Raw genomic sequence first — 20234 nt, 5'->3', positions numbered from 1 at the left:
GTTACTCCCTAAAAAAGTTGCTAGTTACGTTACTTAGTTACTTTTTATGGTAAGTAATGCATTGTGTTACTTTTGCCTTACTTTTTCTGACCTGACAGAGGCTGGCTCATCTCTTTCAGAACTTGCAGGGTTTTTTAGTCCTTCTTTTTTAAAAAAAAGAATAGCTCTGCAATTAACAACACAGTGTATAACCTTCATTTACCTTTAAAAAACACATTTAGAAATTATGTAGGATAAAGTTATCTTCTGACAACTTCCTGACCCCAGAGCTATACATGGTGTATAATGAATGTTTAAAGCAATGCTTTTAATACTTTTGTACTTTTTGTCTTATTAGTGGAGTAAAATGACTGTCTATTCAGATAATCCTCTTTTCCATTTCTTCCATGTGTTCAAAATAATGAGAATATTTCCATCGCAGAAATGTAAGGCTGTGCCATCTTCATGTCTGACTGTTCCTGCATTCTCTCATCGAGTGTGGGATTCATATTAATTCAGCAGTTTATTTTTAAAAGCAAATTAACTAAACTAAAAAATAGCTCACATTACATTTTTAAAAAAGTAACTCAGATATTATTACTTAATTTTTAAAAGTAATGTGTTACTTTACTCATTACTTAGAAAAGTAATATCATCACCTAACTCTTCTTGTAATGCATTACCCCCATCACTGTAGAGGACACCCGCTAAAATATCATTCAGTGTTATAGTATAACCTAATTCTTTATAAAAAATCCAAAAATAAATTAATAAAAATCATTCAAGATTAATTTGATGGCACGAGATTTTGCAGCAGCTACACACTAATTAATTGTACTTTTAATTATTATTTTAATCTTTATGAAAAGGATATACAGTTGAAGTCAGAATGATTAGCCCCCCTCCTTAGATTTTTTTATCATTCATTCATTCATTTTCTTTTCGGCTTAGTCCCTTTATTAATCTGGGGTCGCCACAGCATAATGAACCGCCAACTTATCCAGCACATGTTTTACACAGCGGATGCCCTTCCAGCCGCAACCCATCTCTGGGAAATGATTTTTAAAATTTTTATTTTTATATTTCCCAAAATGATGTTTAACAAAGCAAGGACATTTTCACAGTATGTCTGATAATATTTTTTTTCTACTGGAGAAAGTATTATTTGCTTAATTTTGGCTAGAAAAAAAGAAGTTTTTAATTTATTAAAAAACATTTTAAGGTCTAAATTATTAGCCCCTTTAAGCAATTCTTTTTTCGATAGTCGACAGAACAAACCATCGTTACACAATAACTTGAGTTAACCTAATTAAACTAGTTAAGCATTTAAATGTCACTTTAAACTGTATAGAAGTGTCTTGGACAATATCTTGTCAAATATTTTTACTGTCATCATGGCAAAGATAAAATAAATCAGTTATTAGAACTATTATGTTTATAAATGTGTTGATGATGATCACAAATGATGATCACTTCTTTTTTATATTTTAGATCACAATGTTTTTTTGTTTTTGTTTTTTTACATAAATATATTATGATGAATGACGATTTGGATGTTCTTTTACAAATATATAGATATATGATTAAAAAAAGTTGTTTGAAACATTGAGTAATATACTCATAAAACCACGTGTGTCAATTGAATTTAATGAGAATACAAGTGCAAACTTAAATGATTTCAGAGCATTTTTTCAGGTAAAAGTGGCAAATAGATAATTACATTGAACTAAAATTGATATAAAAATCAGATTCAGTTACCTGGTCTGTAGAGAGAAACGCTGGCTCACTAAAAAAAAAACATTTTAGACCGTTTCACAAAAATAAACAATTACAGTCAACAAAAAACATCAAAATATTATTATGTTTCATATAATACTTGTTATTATCTTATTGTGTTTTCCACATACGAAAGAGAGAGGGAGACATAAAGTAATGGTTTCAGAATTACTTTTAAGAGTTGCCCCTTTAAATTTGACGGGGGAAATCCGCGCATGCGCACTAGTCAGTTGCCATGGGAAACGTGACCCACCAATAGCGCAGGCAGCTGTGTGTTCAGTCTAACATTACAGCGTCTCTTACACACCGTGTGCATCGAGTATCGTCGAAAAACATTCATTTAATATGAATATACGAAATATTTACAATTCAATTGTAAAGTGATTATTGATACTTCAATCTACAAAAAATTGTATGTGTAAGCTCAATATATCTAGTAGCCTAATGTACTAATTAATAGTATAACGTTAAGCATTTTATGTCATTCTGATGATGTATCCACAAATGTATTTTCTTTCCTATATTGCAGGTTGAAGAGCACAAACATGACAGCAGGTTCAGTGGCAGCACCTCAAATAATCCCCATCCGCATTCCTCCTCCAGGTAAAGCCAAGCATGAGATAGACTCCAGCACACCTGTTGAGATCAAGTCAGGTGAGTCAGTTTGGCTCTAAAGATACAGTTCACCCCAAAATGAAACATCTCTCAACATTTCCTTATCCTCCACTTATTCTAAGTTTTATGAGTTACTATCTTCTGTTGAACACAAAACAATATATTTCAAAAAATGTTGGAAAGCAACAGCAATAGACAACTAAAATATGTTCCTATGGGAATGAATGGCTGCTGGTTTACAGAATTCTTCAGAATGTTTTGTTTCGTGTTTAACAGAAGAAAGAAATTCATAACATTTTAGAACTGTTTAAGTGTGAGGAAATGGAGTGGAGATTTAATGTTTGGTTGACCTAACCCTTTAACACAAGCCCGTGTCTTGCGTGTTGATTTTCATGCGTTTTATTATGTGTATTTCCCAGAATCCCCTGATGTGAGTGTCCTGTACACACTGGACGGCAGTAAGCCAGAGCTGATGAAGAGGGCAGGTTTTGCTGACAGCACTCTGAAGTACACTGAACCTGTTCGATTACCTGTGGGGAAAGTGTATGTGAAAGCCATGGCTGTCTCTATGTAGGTACATTTTATGGTGTTTTTTTATAATAATGTGTGTGTTTTATCAACTACAGGCACTGCTACAAGTGTTGATTTTTATTAAAATTGTGAGATTTAGTTTTGTGCTTTCCCACATTGTGAAATAAATTATGAAAACCCACGCAAACACGAGGAGAACATGCAAAATCCACACAGAAATGCCAGCTGACCCAGCTGGGGCACGAATTAGCGACCTTCTTGCTGTTAGGTGACATCACTACCCACTGCACCACTGTGTTGCTCCTTTAATATTTACTTGTTTAAAATTTTTCAAGGCCTTTTTTTGTGTTGAAATTTAGTGCTGTTTCTTAAACTACAGTGATAATGACAAAAGGCAAAGGGAGAAAAGGTTTTCTCTAGTATTTATTTCTTAGAAGTATTGTATTCCATTGAGATATTTAGCTTTCTCTTGCAAAACTTGTGCATTGTAAAACTATCACATTATCTTCTGAAATGTAACATTTGTGTTCTCTTGCAAAATAATTATATTCTCGCAACGAATGTTGAAAACCAAATGTTTTCCACCAAGAACTTGCATTCTCTCAAAAAAGTTTATTTTGTTGTGAAATATTAGCATTCTGTCACAAAACTGTTGGGTTTTGTGGTGAAACTAATGCTTTCCCAAACAAAAAATAACTTTTGGTTGTAAAACCATGGATTTTCCCCAGGAAAAATGTTTTATGTTCAATCCACTTAAATTTGTAAAAACTAATACGTTAAATGGTGGCATGGGGGCTCAATGGTTAGCACTGTCACCTCACAGCAAGAAGGTCGCTGGTTCGAGTCCCAGCTGCGCCAACTGTCATTTCTGTGTGGAGTTTGCATGTTCTCCCAGTGTTCGCGTGGGTTTCCTCTGGGTGCTCTGGTTTCCAACACATTCCAAAGAGATGCAGTATAGATGAATTGGATAAACTAAATTGGCCAAAGTGTATAAGTGTGTGTGTGTGTGTAAATGTGAGTGTGTATGGGGGTTTACCTGTGTAAAACATATGCAGGAATAGTTTGCGGTTTACTACAATGTCACAACCCCTGATGAATAAGGGACTAAGCCAAAGGATAATGATTGAAATAATAATATGTTAATTTAATTCCTTCATGTTGTCCTAACACAAATAGATTCTGTTTTTATAGTGTGTGACTAGTCTATTTTTTTACTATTGTTAGATGTCTATTATATATTCACTGACAGCCCAAATTTAACTTAGCCAAGACGTCTATGTTTGGAAGTCTATTAGACATCTTTTAAATGTAAAATTGCTTTCTTTTACAAAGCCATCATATTGCATCACAAAACTATTAAATAACCGCCAAAAATGTTGTGTTGTTTTGCAAAAAAATGGGTTCTTTCACAAAAGTATTGTGTTCTTTGTAAGAAATAGAATTCTCACTGATGTGTCTATATTATATATCCATAGTTAGGGGATAAAATATACTAGTGTGAGTGTGAAAAGAGTTTTATTTTTTTTTTCATTTTTCATTTTTAAAAGTCAAAATTGCCCAGTTTAAGAGACACCCTGAAATAAGTTGCACCACACATTGAGCAAATAAAGACTTGTTTGTAATGTGATGCAGCGATGGCCGCCAGAGTGCTGTGGTCACCAAGGTTTTCGTAGTGGAGCTGTCTGCTTCAGATGAACGAGAGCTGAATGCACATGATGAGGATGACTCTTTGAAGAACGACACAGCGATCAATAGCAAGGATGTCAGTTTTAAATCTATTCTTTTCTTATTTCAAGGATTAGTTCCCTGAGAGCTTCATACGCCTTTGAAGCATATTTTAGATGAAACGCTGGGTTCATCTCATTGAACTCTCTCATCCTTCATTTACAGCAATAATCCTGAGCGTCAGAGTTCATTAAATGTCAAAGCATTTTTGTGCCATCAACTTTAGGATCCAAGAACACTTTTGTAAAACTAAATATGATTTTGTTCACCTACTTCTATCTAGTGTCAGATCAGGGTGTGCTTTTACTAAGGGAAGTATGAAGTATCATGTTTAGGGTCATCAGCGCAACACTCAAGTGTCATATTGTCTGTAGTAAACGCACCCCAATCTGATGCTAAAGAGATTGTTGAACAAAGTGCTTTTTACATTTTTTTTGGTGCACATAAGGATTCTTGGAGCGTCATATGATTACAGTTGAACCATTGAAATCACATGGAATCTTTTGACGATCTTTTTGGTTTATTTTTTGGAACCACAGGACTGGACTGTATATGAAGGGTGAGAGAGCTCCTGGATTTCATCTAAAATATCTTCATTTGTGTTTTGAAGATAAACTAATAAAATAATTATCATTTTTGGGTGAACTAATCCTTTAATAATATTGCCTGTATTAAATATTATGTGTATTAAATATTACTTTATGTTGAACAGGTGGTTGAAAATGGGACTGGTGTCTCCTCTGTTAAATATTTAGGTAAATCATTTAGTTCCTGTTAAATAAAACCCATGCAAACAAATATATACAGTTGAAGTCAGAATTATTAGCCCCCCTTTGAATTTTTTTTCTTTTTAAATATTTTCCAAATAATGTTTAACAGAGCAATGAAATTTTCACAGTATGTCTGATAATATTTTTTCTTTTGGAGAAATTCCTATTTGTTTTATTTCGGCTAGAATAAAAGCAGTTTTTAATTTTTTTAAAACCATTATAAGGTCAATATTATTTGCCCTTTTAAGCTATATTTTTTTCCGATAGTCTACAGAACAAACCATCGTTTTACAATAACCTGCCTAATTACCCTATCCTGCCTATTAACCTTATTAACCTAGTTAAGCCTTTAAATGTCACTTTAAACTGTAAAGAAGTGTCTTGGACAATATCTAGTAAAATATTATTTACTGTCATCATGGCAAAGATAAAATACACCAGTTATTAGAAAGGAGTAGTTAAAACTGTTAGGTTTAGAAATGTGTTAAAAAATCTTCTCTCCGTTAAACAGAAATTGAGTAAAAAAATAAACAGGGGGGCTAATAATTCAGACTTTAACTGTATATATAAAAATTTGCATAAACAAAATATTTTAAAGTAATAAATTTTAACGCAACATCATGATTTGACATGGATATTTGATTACAAAAATAAGCTTTATTTTCTTTATGCAAATTCTTTATGCAGAGTTTTGGTGGAAATGTGATTTAAGACGTTAAGACATTTGCTTAAAGTTTTAAAAGTCATTTATAATCCATTATCTTTAAATAAACTTCTTTTATTTTAGAGTTACTTCTCAGTTTCATGTTCTTTGACTCTTTTTTTGTGTTCTTTCACATCAGATATTCCCAGTAATGAAGATCACAGAGCTCTGAAAGGCCCTCGATTCCTCTCGCAGCGCCTCGGTTCTGGATCAGCTGCTCGTCTGACAGCTCAAAACTCACAAGTAAAGGTTTACAACATCTACAAAACACTTTTAAACAACTTTTACTACAAGGTTATCATCACAAACCAATATCAGAGCACCTCTAATTTAACTTCTGCTCTGATCTTTCTCAAACTCATCAGAACCAGAGTGCTGATGTTGTAGAAAGCCCCTTAAAAAACCTGACCAACACTCAGATATCACGCATCCAAAGAGAGACCGATTTTCTGAGGTGAGTGAGAGATGAGAGAAATGGTGATGTAATGTTAGAAAGCATCGTTTACTCATTTGTCACATTCTGTAGTTGAAAAAATAAATACTAAGATGGGTGACGAAATGGGTCAGGTTCACTGTAGTTAATCCTACAGTGTGTTGTAGCATTCATTAACAAAGAAGAGTTGTAAATACTATAACACAGTATAATACATTTTACTGTATATGGTTCAAAAACACTGTAGTTTTTACAATAAATGACTATAGTATTATTTTTTTTAACATGGGGTGTTCTTTCCATGTTTGAGTTGATGAAACATGATGTTCTTCTCATAGTAGTTGTTTGTCATCACTCTCTAATTTACAAGTTGTATGATTTTGCAATAATAATATTCCAATAATAATAATAATAATTTGAGGAATCTTTCATTCTGAAGATGTCCTAAGTGCCTTAGCCATCGTCCTTCAGACCCTTTTGCCCGATTCTGTCTGCATTGTGGAGCGCCAGTCCCTCCAATACCTGGTCAAAGACTGCCCCCTACTGAAGGAGGACAGGTACATGTTAATTCGATTACATTCAGATGACAAATAATAATTTACACCCAAAATAATTGAATGTGCTGTGCTCTTTTTTTACAGATGGGTCTATGCATGCATTGTAAAACTATGGTACCACTCAATACAGCCATTTGTGTGGTGTGTGAGTCTCCATTAGTTCAACAACTGCAGCCGCAGGCTAGTCTGAGGCTACAGGTAAAGTGTTTACTATAGAGCTAATAATATGCCACATTTGAATTCTGTTAATTGGAATTATTGACAATTCTAATTGAATAAATCAGAATTTTTATATGCCTTTAAAAATTGTTTTGAATTTCTTATTTTGAATCAGAATTTCTTAATTTGAATTTGAATTTAATAACTTGAGTATTGAACACCTGAAATTTTAGACAACTGAATTTTTCAAGGCAGATTTTTTTTATAGACGCATTTTCAAACTTCAGATTTTTTGTGTTCTAAATTCAGACTGCAGATGTCCAGTTTGTAAAAATACAGTTTCAAGTTTTTAAGATGAAGAAATTCAGAACATCAAATTCAATATCCTAAAATTCAAAACAAGAAATTCAGATTCAGCAGAAAGTAGGTCAGGGGTCATCAACAAGGAAGAGTAGACGACCACCGAAAAGTCCAACTATTAGTTTTTACTGTACACTATTCACAACACTATAGACTTTTTAACACCTCTTATGTTCATTTAAAACAAAGTTCTAAGCACTTAACAAGTTAAGTTAACAAAAATCTCTAAGCGAATTATTCATAGCGAGTCATTAATTTCAAATTCATTTATGAATGAGCAGATTTGAACGAATCTGAATGAACAATTCCGTGACAAAGATTTGGCGCCACCCATTGGACATTTTGGTTTCAAAGTATTTTAGCCAAAAATAATGAAATATTTTTAAATATATGGAAAAATCTGATCATTTAAAGAGCCCCTATTATATATGAAATAGGGTCATATTTCGGTTGTAAGGGTCTCCAACAACAGTCTAATATGCATGCAAGGTCAAAAAAACCTTATAATATAAAACCTTATAAAACTTATAATCTGCATTTATTTTACCTAATTATCCCAGCGACTCCCATATGAATCGTTCAGCGATTCATTGTTCCCAAACCCCTCCTCAGCGCGAAGCTAATCTGCGCTGATTGGCCGATGACAGCCTGTTGCGATTGGTCAAAACTGACAGCCTTCAGCACGAGACAGAGTGAAATGCCCAGCAGCTAATCAACAATATAAAAGTCATCACAGTGCACACACGCTTCATAGTGTAAGGCGTAGATTTTGGCTACCAGTGGTTGAATGTAAATACAGACGATGGACTTGAAAATACCAACAACTAACTATTTTATTGAGCAAAAACCCCAAGAACTGGCGAGGAGATCTCCTAGCCTGTCACAGTCTACCTGGTCTTTTCACACAGACACACACACACACGCACACGCACACGCACACGCACACGCACACACACACACACACACACACACACACACACACACACACACACACACACACATTACCCTCCTCCTCAGAGGCCACAACACACACATACATTACCCTCCTCCTCCTCCTCAGAAGACACAACACACACACACAAGGCCGGAGCAAGCTGAACTGCCGCTCTAGGCAAAGGACGATCACGCAGCCCTCAACCCAAAAGTGAAAACGAAAGTGACCCATACGCGGGTGGTGAGGGAGGTGTCGCGGACGCCACCCTCTCTATTCTGCTGCTCTAGCCAGCCGCCTAGGTCGCCTCTATGGACGCGCCGGCCCTGCACACACTTTCACCGTTCCCCTAAACGCCAGTTCAGCTTGCTGGGTGCAATTTAGACACCTCACCTCGAACCTGAGCTGAAATATTTTGAAACTTGACTGTTGCATGCATATAATAACAGCTGACGATCCGTAAACAAAGCGGCACGCGACGCATTTTCAACGTGGCTTTACACGCGATATGAGAATATAAAAAGTTAACCTGATACAGTACACGCGGTTACAAGTAACAAAACACAACTTAATACATAATTTGCAAGCTAGAGTAAACGAGGCAACAGTTTTAATCGCACGTACTTACACTTGTGAAATGGGGGAAGAAACTGATCCATGATGCACTGATCCATGTTCTTACAGTCTTTACTGATCCTTCCTTTAACAAACGGCCGATGAAGTCTTCTTTGTAAGCATGTAGTTTCCAGAAGCACTCGAACTGCTCAAGGCTGGGCTATAATGCTAAGCTTTCATCTTTGGGTAGACTGTCAATATTATCCATCTGCACAGCGTGACTTCATTCAACCGGTGTGTGTCTGTGTGTGTGTGTCTGTGTGTGTGTGTATGTGTATGTGTGTGTGTGTGTGGCTTTTTTTTTTCTGTGTTAGTGGGCGGGGCCACAGGTTTCAAATGTCCCGGGTTTGCGCGCGCAACTACTTGTGTTTCGTAGTCGCGTCATCACGAAACACCTAATGACTCGTTATCAATACGATTCGTTTGAAGCACTATGAGTTGACTCTTTTATAGATGAATCAATAGTTTTAAACACTGTGCACTTACAGATTTATGCCTTAGCTGGATATTTCACTTCACTTAGAGCTGTGTTACACACTACATGGAAGGGCATTTTCAAAAACCCATAATATGGGCTCTTAAAATAAATATAAATGTAAGGTCAAATATGACATCTTAGATGTGAATAGATAATATTTAAAATAGGCATTTCAATGTTGATAATGGGCTTTGGGCAAACATATTAACATTTTTCTTAAAATACTATACTACATGCTATGCTGTACTATAGAATATTGTAACAAGTAGCATCTTGTATAATTTAATAAAGAAGTGTGCCCATGCAAATATATCATTTACCACAGTTTTAAAATGCTGGAAAGAGCTTGAAAAGTCCTTAAATGTAACTTTGGTAAAGGTGTAAGAGCCCTGCGTTTGCTGAAATAACCCATCAGAGGTTACAGTATAGGTCAGAATCAGCTCTTTATCCCTTAAAACATAAAAATTGATTAACCAATGAGGTTAATTGAATTACATATATGAATTTGGTTCACTGAAGCATATATATATTTATTACACAAACTACGGAAAATAGCTGACCCTCGATAGTTTGCAGAAGAATTGTGTCCTTCTGAGCTTCACATACACCAGTAAACTCATGCAGCTCTGTGATTGGCCAAAATGCTTAGTTGGACTTTTCGGTGGTTGTCTACTCTTCCCTGTTGATCACTCCTAACCTACTTTCTGCTGAATCTGAATTTCACAATCTGAATTTCTGGTTTTGAATTTTAGGATATTGAATTTGTTGTTCTGAATTTCTTTATCTTGAAAACATGAAAAAAATTGAAAATGCGTCTATAAAAAAATTCAGCCTTGAAAAATTCAGTTGTCTAAAATTTCAGATGTTTCATTCAAGTTATGAAATTCAAATTAAGAAATTCAAATTCAAAATAAGAAATTCTAATTCAAAACCATTTTTAAAGGCATATAAAAATTCAGATTTATTCAATTACAATTGTCAATAATTCAAATGAACACAATTCAAATTCAGATTGTTTTGGAGATGCCTCCAAAACTTAGTGTTAGTTCACCCTAAATTCAAATGATTTTATTAATTAATTCATTCATCTTCTGAGCACAAATTCAGATATTATAGGTGAATCCAAGAGCTCCCTTATCCTCCATAGACAGCAAGCTTCTCGACTCCTTCAAAGTTCAGAAAAATACCAAAAAACATCCTCAAAACACACCCTATGCCTTCAGTCCGCCTATCGGAAAAGGGTTAGTTCACCCAAAAATTTTAAGTATGTTATTAATTACTCAGCCTCATGTCTTTCCAAACTCCTGAGACCTTTGCTTAGAATACAAATTGACAGAAAGCAGAGGTATGGCCAAGCGTAACACATGAATGTGCCCCCTATACTGACACCGAGGACAAGAAACTGTTTGTGTGCTCAAAACCTTTGGTTTTAAGTGCACACAAAAGTATTCTTGTAGCTTGATAATATTCCGATTGGCGCACTGAAAGCATATAGTGTTTTTTGAGGATGTATTTTGGTATTTTTCTGGACTTTGAATGAGTCTGAAAACTTGCTGTTTATGAAGGATGACTGAGCTCTTGGATTTCACATATGATATCTTAATTTGTTTACCGAAGATTAATGAATTAATAACATCATTTGAATTTTTGGGTGAACTAACACTTTAAGATTTGAGTCCTCTTGCTAAATGTTTACCTCCATCCATGGAAAATGTGTTTCTTATAATACACAATGCAGCATTCGTTTTTTTGGTGTTTTTAACAGATCTGAATTCTATACTGTAAACTCTACTCAGCTATTGTTGGCCAGATCACGTTTGGTCTATTGTGATTGGTCGATGACTTACAGCATGTAATTTTAGCTCCAGAGCTTTCAGCAGCCCTGACTCCTCATTCTTTGGGAGTGATTGCAAAGTAAATTTGATTTAGCAGTGCATAAAATAGCATCTTCTCAACACATAAACACCACAAACTAAACTTGTACAGGCCTCAGGTACAATCACAGTGTTTGAAAGTCAGAGTAGACATATTTTTAGGGATATTATTGAAAACCAAAGGCTGGCAATAGGCACATTTCATTACAAATCTATGTGCAGATAATAAGACTGGAATTGCTAATGGTTCTATTTCAGGCAGTATTTTTTAATCCAGAAAACTTTGCAGGCCTTTTACTTTCACAAAACTGCTATATTACACATGAAAATTAATATCTGAAACAGCACAACGGGGCACAATTCCATTAACTATATCCCTGTTATTCTAGGATAAGTTAATCTGTCACTCGTGCGGGACAGGGAACCCTGCTCACATCACACACTGTGTCACTTGTGAATCCCAGCTGCTACAACAAGCCAGAGTAAGAGCCCCGCCTACCAGAAATTAGCCAATCAGAAGCCTGCCGAGTTCATAGAATTGTGATTGGTCAATAATGATGTTTTATCATTCCACACAGCCTGTTTTGAGTGGACAGAGAGCTGCACCTGTACCCAGTTCACAAAGAAAAATGGTCTCCTGCTCAAAGTGCAATAGAGTCAACCACTCAGATGCCCGATTCTGTGATTGGTGTGGAGCGAAGGTGACATCTTGTGTACATCTTGTGTTGTATTTTTGCATGTTTGTGGTAATCTACAGTATCTATGTAGGTGGATATCCTAGTTTGTTCAGCTAAAACTAAACAAATTCTTAATACACTTGACACTGGTATGCTATGCTTAAATTTGTTTTTAAAAGGCGGTACTGTAATTAATAATAAATCACTAGCATGTGCTTTCAGATGGAGCAGAATTTCACAGAATCGTAGTTCACTGACAAGGTACACAATATCGCATACATTAACACAGATAATTTAATTACATGATATCGAAATCAAATGATGATCATTCTTTATAATGACAGATGTTCGCGTAGCTTCTTAGTGAACTACGGTTCTTTATTGCTGCTATATCTAAAAGTATTTGAAAATACTACATTTAATAACGTGTTTTTACTTCAAAACTTCAGTTCAGTGTTTAAAATAAATGCTTCTGTGATCTTATTCTTTGGTCGATTGATCATTAGTCACTTTAAATCAATGAAAGCAGTCCAATCTGGTGTTTAGAATTCAATGCTGTGGGGATTTCCTGTAGTGTTGCCAGATATAGCTGACTTTTCCAGCCCAAAAGCTGTCCAAAACCCACCCAAACGCACACAAAGTTTTTTATTTATTTAAATTTAATTAATTTACCAAGTTATTTTAGCTGTTATAATTTTAACCATACAGCAACCAACACCAGCAGTCACAGAACCACAACATAACTGTATCACATCGAAAAACTGCCCCGTCTCACTCACACACTGCACTTAATGTTGTGTAGATTACACTACCTATTCGCGTATGTTTTACTTTCGAAATGGGGTATAAACTCGTCCCATTTGGTGTTAAATTTTTTTTTGAACATAGGAGCCGCTTGTCAATCAGACAGTGCTTCTATGTTTGTTCTTGCTGTCAGTTGTGGGAAAAACTTAATTTCTATAAGTGTTATGATAAACCACTGTGAGTTTAAATGCAGTCGCTGCATGATGTGCGTACATGCAAAGGAAGTCAGATTTGTCCAGGGATTTTAATACAGTTTTCCTTCACCTCCTCTTGCGGGTGGGCCCACGCGGTTTACGCTATTCACTGGTCACTACTAACTGAATGGAGTAGGAGTACACAGTTATGTTTTGTTAAATTAGTTGCATATAAAATGTAAACCTGCACAATCAAATTCAAAACCGCCCAATCTGGCAACACTGATTTTCTGGGTTTCTTCTTCATGGCATATTTGGAGTTTCTTAAACGAGAGCGCCCTCTAGCCTTCGGAGGAGAGTGCTAATAACACAATTGTGCTTTCCTGACAAGATGTGCATGACAGCAGATTTTTCTAAATCAAGATACTGGTTTCATTACAGTTTATCATGGAGACCTGATTCAAAACAACGGTTCACTTATTATACAAATGTTCACTGAGTATACACATTACAAAAATAGTTTTTTCATGATTAAAGCCTAACTGATATCAACACAAATGTCCAGTCAGATTTTCAGCGAACTATAAACAAATATAAATCCTCATATATGACAGAGTTTGTGTTATGCAAAGTAAATGCTGTGTGGTTTTGTGTTGTACATGCAGCCCGGCCACAAAGCCAGCAGTGTTACTTGTTCTCAGTGTGGAGCCAGCAGTCACCCATATGCTAATCACTGTGGGGGCTGCGGCGTCTATCTGGACGGGCCACCTAGGACGCCCTCACAAGTAAACCAGGGACAGGATGCAGAGGAAGTGCAACAGGTACAGCACAAAGCCAGTTTGAGTCATCCCAAATCAGTATAGTATAAATAAACAAGGCTTTGCACACGTGGCTGAAGAGGGGGAGTTAATAGTGAAGGGGGAAGAGCTATCGTGTATCGAGGTTGGATTATTTTATTTATTTGGGGTTGTGTTAGTAAAATTCTCCTATGTAAGTAATTACGTTGCCTTCAAATGGTGACTGCGTTAAACTCATGATAGGTACTATTTAGTAGTTTGGTTTTTTATTTCCCTAATTTGCCATCGCCTGGAAAACGCTTTGAATTTTAGTTTTTTCATTTTTGTTTAGTGGGATTGTGGGATTTTGTTTATTTGGGATGACACTAAACTCTATGCTACACAGTTGAGTGTATAAATGAAAAGTATATAGAGTTTAATTTAGGATACAATCAAAGTGTTATATCACTCCCTCTCTCTCCATCTCTCATACAGTCCTCCGCCAGCTGGCAGACGGCTTCTGCAACTGAATCAGGAACTGCTCCTCCAGCTGTGGGTTTGCGCATGTGCGCAGATGCACAGACGCAGACGGTGGGTCTGTTTTTCCCATCCAGCACTGAAATAAAAAAGCGCAGCCAGCAGAGGGAGGTGGAGCTTAGCAGACAGGAGAAAATGAGTGACAGGAAGCCTCTCCTCACCGCCATTAGTCCTGGCAGAGGTAGATTACTGGACAATCGCTGCACTTTTTTCACTAAATCAGTGACACAACATCAGTTGTGTATATGCTGTTTGTGTTTATTCAGGGTTCTGGAGGAAACAGTTGGACCACATTTGCGCACATCTGCGCAGTTACACTCAGAATAATACTGAGTTCAGAGCTCTGATTGGAGAACCTCGGCTGGGCAGAGTAAGAACTTTCCAGTCCACACAAATGTTTATTAATACTACTAATAAATAAAATTCTATAATAATAATAATAATAATAGCACAAATTAAATTTTAAATAAATTAATTACAGCATAAATATATATAAATAAATAAATATAAATAAAAATAGTTCATTAATTTTTACTTGTACTAATTGTTATTATTATAGAATATTATCTATTAGTAGTATAAATATACTTTTTATTTTATTATCAGTAGGATTTCCTTTGTATACGTATTTTTTTTCCTGTATTATTAATATAATGTTGTTTGCTATTATTGTTATTGACTATTTTGTTTATTAATATTATTGCTATTATTAATGGTTGCACCAGTGCCGATATACAGCTACATCGCACTGCTACTCGTGTGATATTGTGTTTACACAAAAGTTTGAAGACATAATCGTGTGTATAAAAAAGATCAAACACGGACAGTTTAAAAATCCTTTTGAATGAGGAACTACTTTCACATCTGCAGCCGAATAGCAGAAACTGTTGCTACTTCACAAATGACATTTTAGAGCTAGTATTTGTATGATTCAGTAGTGTAGTGTCTGAAGTGATGACACAACACACAATATTTTGCTGACATTTTAAGATTATAAGGCTGAACGGCATGAAATGCCATCAGTCTACAGAGATTTCTTAGTATTTTACTGTTGCAATCGAGAGATCACAATAATTATCCCTGAAAAGTCAAAGCAGCGCAAAAACTACCAGATAACTTGTGTTTGTGATAAGGAAAAATGCGAAACACGTGCGGGCATTTCTTCTTTCTTAATTTTTACTGAACTTGTCTGCAGTAAGGAAAACTGTAGAAGCATGAGAAACAAAGATGGCCAACCAAAAAAGCAACTCAGGATTATAAAGAGTGGCCAACACAAAATACATACATTCTTGATATGAGTCCCATCTCACACTCAATACACTGCAAGTATATGGTATAAATACAGCACTACAACATACAAAAAGAGAGAGATCTACTTAGAATGTCACTTACCAGATTTATAATGATTTGATCAGCTATAGTTTGTACGCTGAATTATTCTCCTCTTAAAGCTTATTATGCGGTCTCTGTTGCTATCTCGTGGATGGACAACGTCAACCATCTTTGCACTGCTACAAAACAACTACATTCTTGCCCAAAAAAGCCTAAAAAGTACATTGTTATCCAACGGCTGCAACATTTGTCAAACTGTAGTCCTCTGCTTGTCACTCATGTGAGCGGAGTAATACACAAGAGTAAAGGGGCTGTATGAGTTCTGATATTGCAGAATACCACACGGCTATCAGTCAATCAGATTGTAGAACCTGACAGAACTGTTGTATATATATATATATGTTTTTTTTTTTTTTTAAATATTAATATTATACTGAACCTCTGTGTTGCCATCTGCTCTGTAGATGATCTCTGCAGTTATTCAGGAGGACAGTTATGAGGTCAGTCTGCGAATCAACTTCATCTCAGCTCCGCCAGAGGAATCGAGGGTCAGAAACACTCCCAAGAGCCTTTATATTGACTCTCTAGAGTAGTTAAGCACTGTGTGCATGTTCATAAACACGTTGTTGTTGTTTTTTTCAGTCATCTTCCGCAGGACAGCAGAGCAGAGCTGTGGCTTCAGAGAGTCAGAATCTCAGTGCTGTGACTGAAGGCAGAAACTCAGCCAGTCCAGGTATTAACGCATGTTTAGTTTCCTCTTGCTAAAGTATAGTGCTCTTTTTCTAATGGCTAAGGACATTTTCTGTTATCTAACCCTAACAAATGGTATGACAAACAGATTTCCTGGTCAGACATATATTTTTTATTAACATTTTAAATTATTAAAATAATTCAAAATAATAGTAATTGTTATAGTATTATGCACATTTAATGATATAATTTACAATAGTAAGTAGCTATATATTATGTATTATGTTTATTAATTATTGATTTAATAAATAGTAAGTGATTTTAATAGCTGTTTTCCTGCGTCATTTGTTGAATGCACAGAGAATAACAATAACACAACAGAATCTCAAGTGAAAAGAAAGAAGACAAAGATTGGGACATCATCAGACATGACAGAAAATCAGCCAGTCAGTATTCCACACACACACGTACACTGACATAATATCATAATAACAAATAATTGTAATATTTAGAGAAAACACATTTAATTGAGAGTTTTTATTTCTAGGAGTCTAAAAGCAGTCTTCTGCTGAAAGAGGTCGGGCCTGAAGGACGGGGCCAAATCCCAACAGTGCAACAGCTTTTGGATGAAGTGAGGCTAAAGTCCTAAACATGACACTTAAGTATTAGCATACTGTACAGTGCATCTAGAAGGTATTCATAGCGCTTTACTTTTTCCACATTTTTATGTTACAGCCCTATTCCAAAATGGATTCAATTCATTTATTTCTTCAAAATTCTACACACATTACCACATAATGACAATATGAAAAAAAATAATAATTTTAATTGTTGCAAATTTACTAAAAATAAAAAAGCTGAAAAATCATATGTACATAAGTATTCACAGCCTTTGCCGTTAAGCTCTAAATTGAGCTCAGGTACATTCTGTTTCCACTGATCATTATTGAGATGTTTCAGCAGCTTAATTTGCAGTTCATCACTGGTAAATTCAGTTGATTGGACATGATTTGAAAAGGCATACACCTGTCTATGTAAGGTCCCAGGGTTGATAGTGCATGTCAAAGCACAAAACAAGCATGATGACAAGGAATTGTCTGTAGACCTCTGAGACAGGACTGTCTCGAGGCACAAGGCTGGGGAAGGTTACAGAAAAATTTCTGCTGCTCTGAAAGTTCCAGAGAACACAGTGGCCTCCATCATCAGTAAGAGGAAGATGTTTGGAACCGCCAGGACTCTTCCTAAAGCTGGCTGGCCATCTAAGCTGAGTGATCAGGGAAGAAGGCCCTTAGTCAGGGAGGTGATCAATAACCTCATGGTCACTCTGTTTGAGCTCCAGCGTTCTTTTGTGGAGAGAGGAAAACCTTACAGAAGGACAACCCTCTGTGCAGTGATCCACCAATCAGGCCTGTATGGTAGAGTGGCCAGACGGAAGCCACCAGCCGACCTGGAATTTGCCTTAAGGCATCTGAAGGACTCTCAGATCATAAGAAACTAAAATCTCTGGTCTGATGAGACTAAAATTGAACTCTTTGGAGTGAATGCCAGGAGTTACGTTTGGAGAAAACCAGGCACCACTCATCACCAGGCTAATACCATCCTTACAGTGAAGCATGGTGGTGGCAGCATCATGCTGTGGGGGTGTTTTTCAGCAGCAGGAACTGGAAGACTAGTCAGGATAGAGGGAAAGATGAATGCAGCAATGTACAGAGACTTCAGAGTGCTCTTAACCTGACTGGGGCGACGGTTCATCTTCCAGCAGGGCAATGACCCAAAGCACACCTCCAAAATATCAACAGAGTGGCTTAACAACAACTCTGTGAATGTCATTGAGTGGCCCAGCCAGAGCCCAGATCTAAATCCTATTGAACATCTCTGGAGAGATCTGAAAATGGCTGTACACTGTCACTTCCCATCCAACCTGATAGAGCTTGAAAGGTACTGCCAAGAGGAATAGGCAAAAATTCCCAAAGACAGTTGTGCCAAGCTTGTGGCATCATATTCAAAAAGACTTGAGGCTGTAATTGCAGCAAAAGGTGCATCAATAAAGTATTGAACAAAGACTGTGAATACTGATGTACATGTGATTTTTCAGGCTTTTTTATTTTTAATAAATTTGCAACAATTTCAAAAAATATTTTTTTCACATTGTCATTATGGGGTACTGTGTGTAGAATTTTGAGGAAATAAATGAATTTAATCCATTTTGGAATAAGGCTGTAACATAAAAATGTGGAAAAGGAGAAGCACTATGAATACTTTCCGGATGCATTGTATGTGTACAACCAAACACGTAGCCTTTAAATTATACATGACTATTTCATGTGATGCATGGAAACAAATGTGACAAATGCACTATAGAAAGCACAATTTTTGGGCACAATTCGGTATCTGATATGTTCAGTAAAAGTAATAAATTTGAATAAAAAAATTTTAAAAACTGTACAAACAAAATACAATAAGAGACTATATCAAAAGTCACTTGCTGCATTTCAAAATAAACCCAGCGTTTTAAGCAAACTTGAGTCAATGTTACTCTATGAAAGTATTGTTTGATTTTCACTTAGAAAAAAACCCTGATCTCTTTGGTTTTGTAAAACAAAAAACAAGGCTGTTATAATGTCTCCCGCAGGGTGCTGATCCAGCATGTTTGGGAAGCGATGGACGTCCCGCTCTGGTTGCTGCAGTGCTAAACGGGCATCATGATGTTATTCCAGTGCTGGTGCAGAGAGAAGCAGATGTCAACCAGGCGTCTGGGCCGTGAGTTCAAAACAAGTTTGATACTTTTAGTTTTAATCTGCTATATATATTTATTTCATCATCTGTGGTGGTTGCAGGTTGAAAAATACAGCTCTGCATGAAGCCGCAGCTCTGGGAGATGAGGGCCTGAAGAGTGTTGAGATACTCTTAGGGTGAGTTTAACAAACAAAGTCTGTATTCATTCTTCACTTAGGGATACTCAAGTAATTTTAATAATAGAATATTGGGGCCCAAAAGCTTTGTTTTTAAAACCCTCTCGTACAGGTGTAACGCAAGTATCAGAAAGCAGAATGATCGAGGCCAGACGCCGTATGATATTGCCGTGTCCACGGGCAGCAGCTCTGTGCTCTCTCTGATGGCAGCTCACCTTGGACAGAGTCTGTTACTGCGCCACACCAAAGCCAGGAGCCCGTCTGGACTGGACACATTCTCATGAGGCAATCCACATTTCATCTTATCAGTATGACTGTGTTTAATACTTGCAGATTTCTTTATCTTTCAAAATTTTCACCTAACGGAAATAAGTCAGGATATAGATCTTACCAGCAAACTCGACATATTCAAGGGAAATAATTGCTGATTAAAACTGTCATTTATCAAATGTGTAATTATAATATTTTAATAAATTACGAGTGTGATTCCCGATTCTGTGATTTGCATTTAGCGGTACTTAGTATATAGTTTTTTATAACTTTGGTAAACAAAGCAAGTCTCTCATACATTATATCAACTAAAAGACAGAAACTGTATTGTAAATAAATCAAATGAACACTTTCATATTAGTCAATAATATTAATGAAATTAATTTAAAAATGGAATAAATATAAATGTACACAAGTAAATAAATAGACTCAATGATGGGCTAAAAATCTGCAGATTTCTGTGCGCACAGATTTCGTGTGGGCCTACTGATGTGTTAAATTCGGTTAAGATTTTGCTCTTTTCAAAAGAGCACCGAGTAAATTAGTTACTTTTTCAGACATAGTATTTAAAAAAGCTTTTTAAATACAATTTTAAA

General features: G+C 35.9%; 1 protein-coding gene across 1 annotated transcript; it reads left to right on the top strand.

The window, feature by feature from the left end:
• The first annotated feature begins 2086 nt into the window (after window positions 1–2086).
• dzank1 (double zinc ribbon and ankyrin repeat domains 1) lies at window positions 2087–19801 on the top strand. The gene is made up of 21 exons (XM_056447996.1): window positions 2087–2167; window positions 2285–2409; window positions 2790–2940; window positions 4534–4663; window positions 5339–5381; window positions 6239–6342; window positions 6465–6553; window positions 6972–7089; window positions 7174–7287; window positions 11896–11988; window positions 12085–12207; window positions 13787–13942; window positions 14393–14615; window positions 14701–14804; window positions 16231–16314; window positions 16409–16499; window positions 16817–16902; window positions 17004–17087; window positions 19089–19216; window positions 19294–19368; window positions 19481–19801. The coding sequence occupies exons 2-21, from the start codon at window positions 2301–2303 to the stop codon at window positions 19650–19652; spliced, it is 2277 nt and encodes a 758-aa protein (XP_056303971.1). The 5' UTR covers window positions 2087–2167; window positions 2285–2300; the 3' UTR covers window positions 19653–19801.
• Window positions 19802–20234: the final 433 nt, after the last annotated feature.

The sequence above is a fragment of the Danio aesculapii genome, chromosome 22, assembly GCF_903798145.1.
Source record: "Danio aesculapii chromosome 22, fDanAes4.1, whole genome shotgun sequence".
Classification (NCBI taxonomy): domain Eukaryota; kingdom Metazoa; phylum Chordata; class Actinopteri; order Cypriniformes; family Danionidae; genus Danio; species Danio aesculapii.
The sequence above is the reverse complement of the archived record's forward strand: the minus strand, read 5'-3'. Positions and strand labels throughout refer to the sequence as shown.

Coding starts and splice junctions, on each gene's coding strand:
- dzank1 (XM_056447996.1), top strand. CDS start 2,301: ATGACAGCAGGTTCAGTGGCAGCACCTCAAATAATCCCCATCCGCATT. Junction 2,410..2,789: donor ACCTGTTGAGATCAAGTCAG/GTGAGTCAGTTT, acceptor TGTATTTCCCAG/AATCCCCTGATGTGAGTGTC. Junction 16,903..17,003: donor ACATGACAGAAAATCAGCCA/GTCAGTATTCCA, acceptor TTTTATTTCTAG/GAGTCTAAAAGCAGTCTTCT.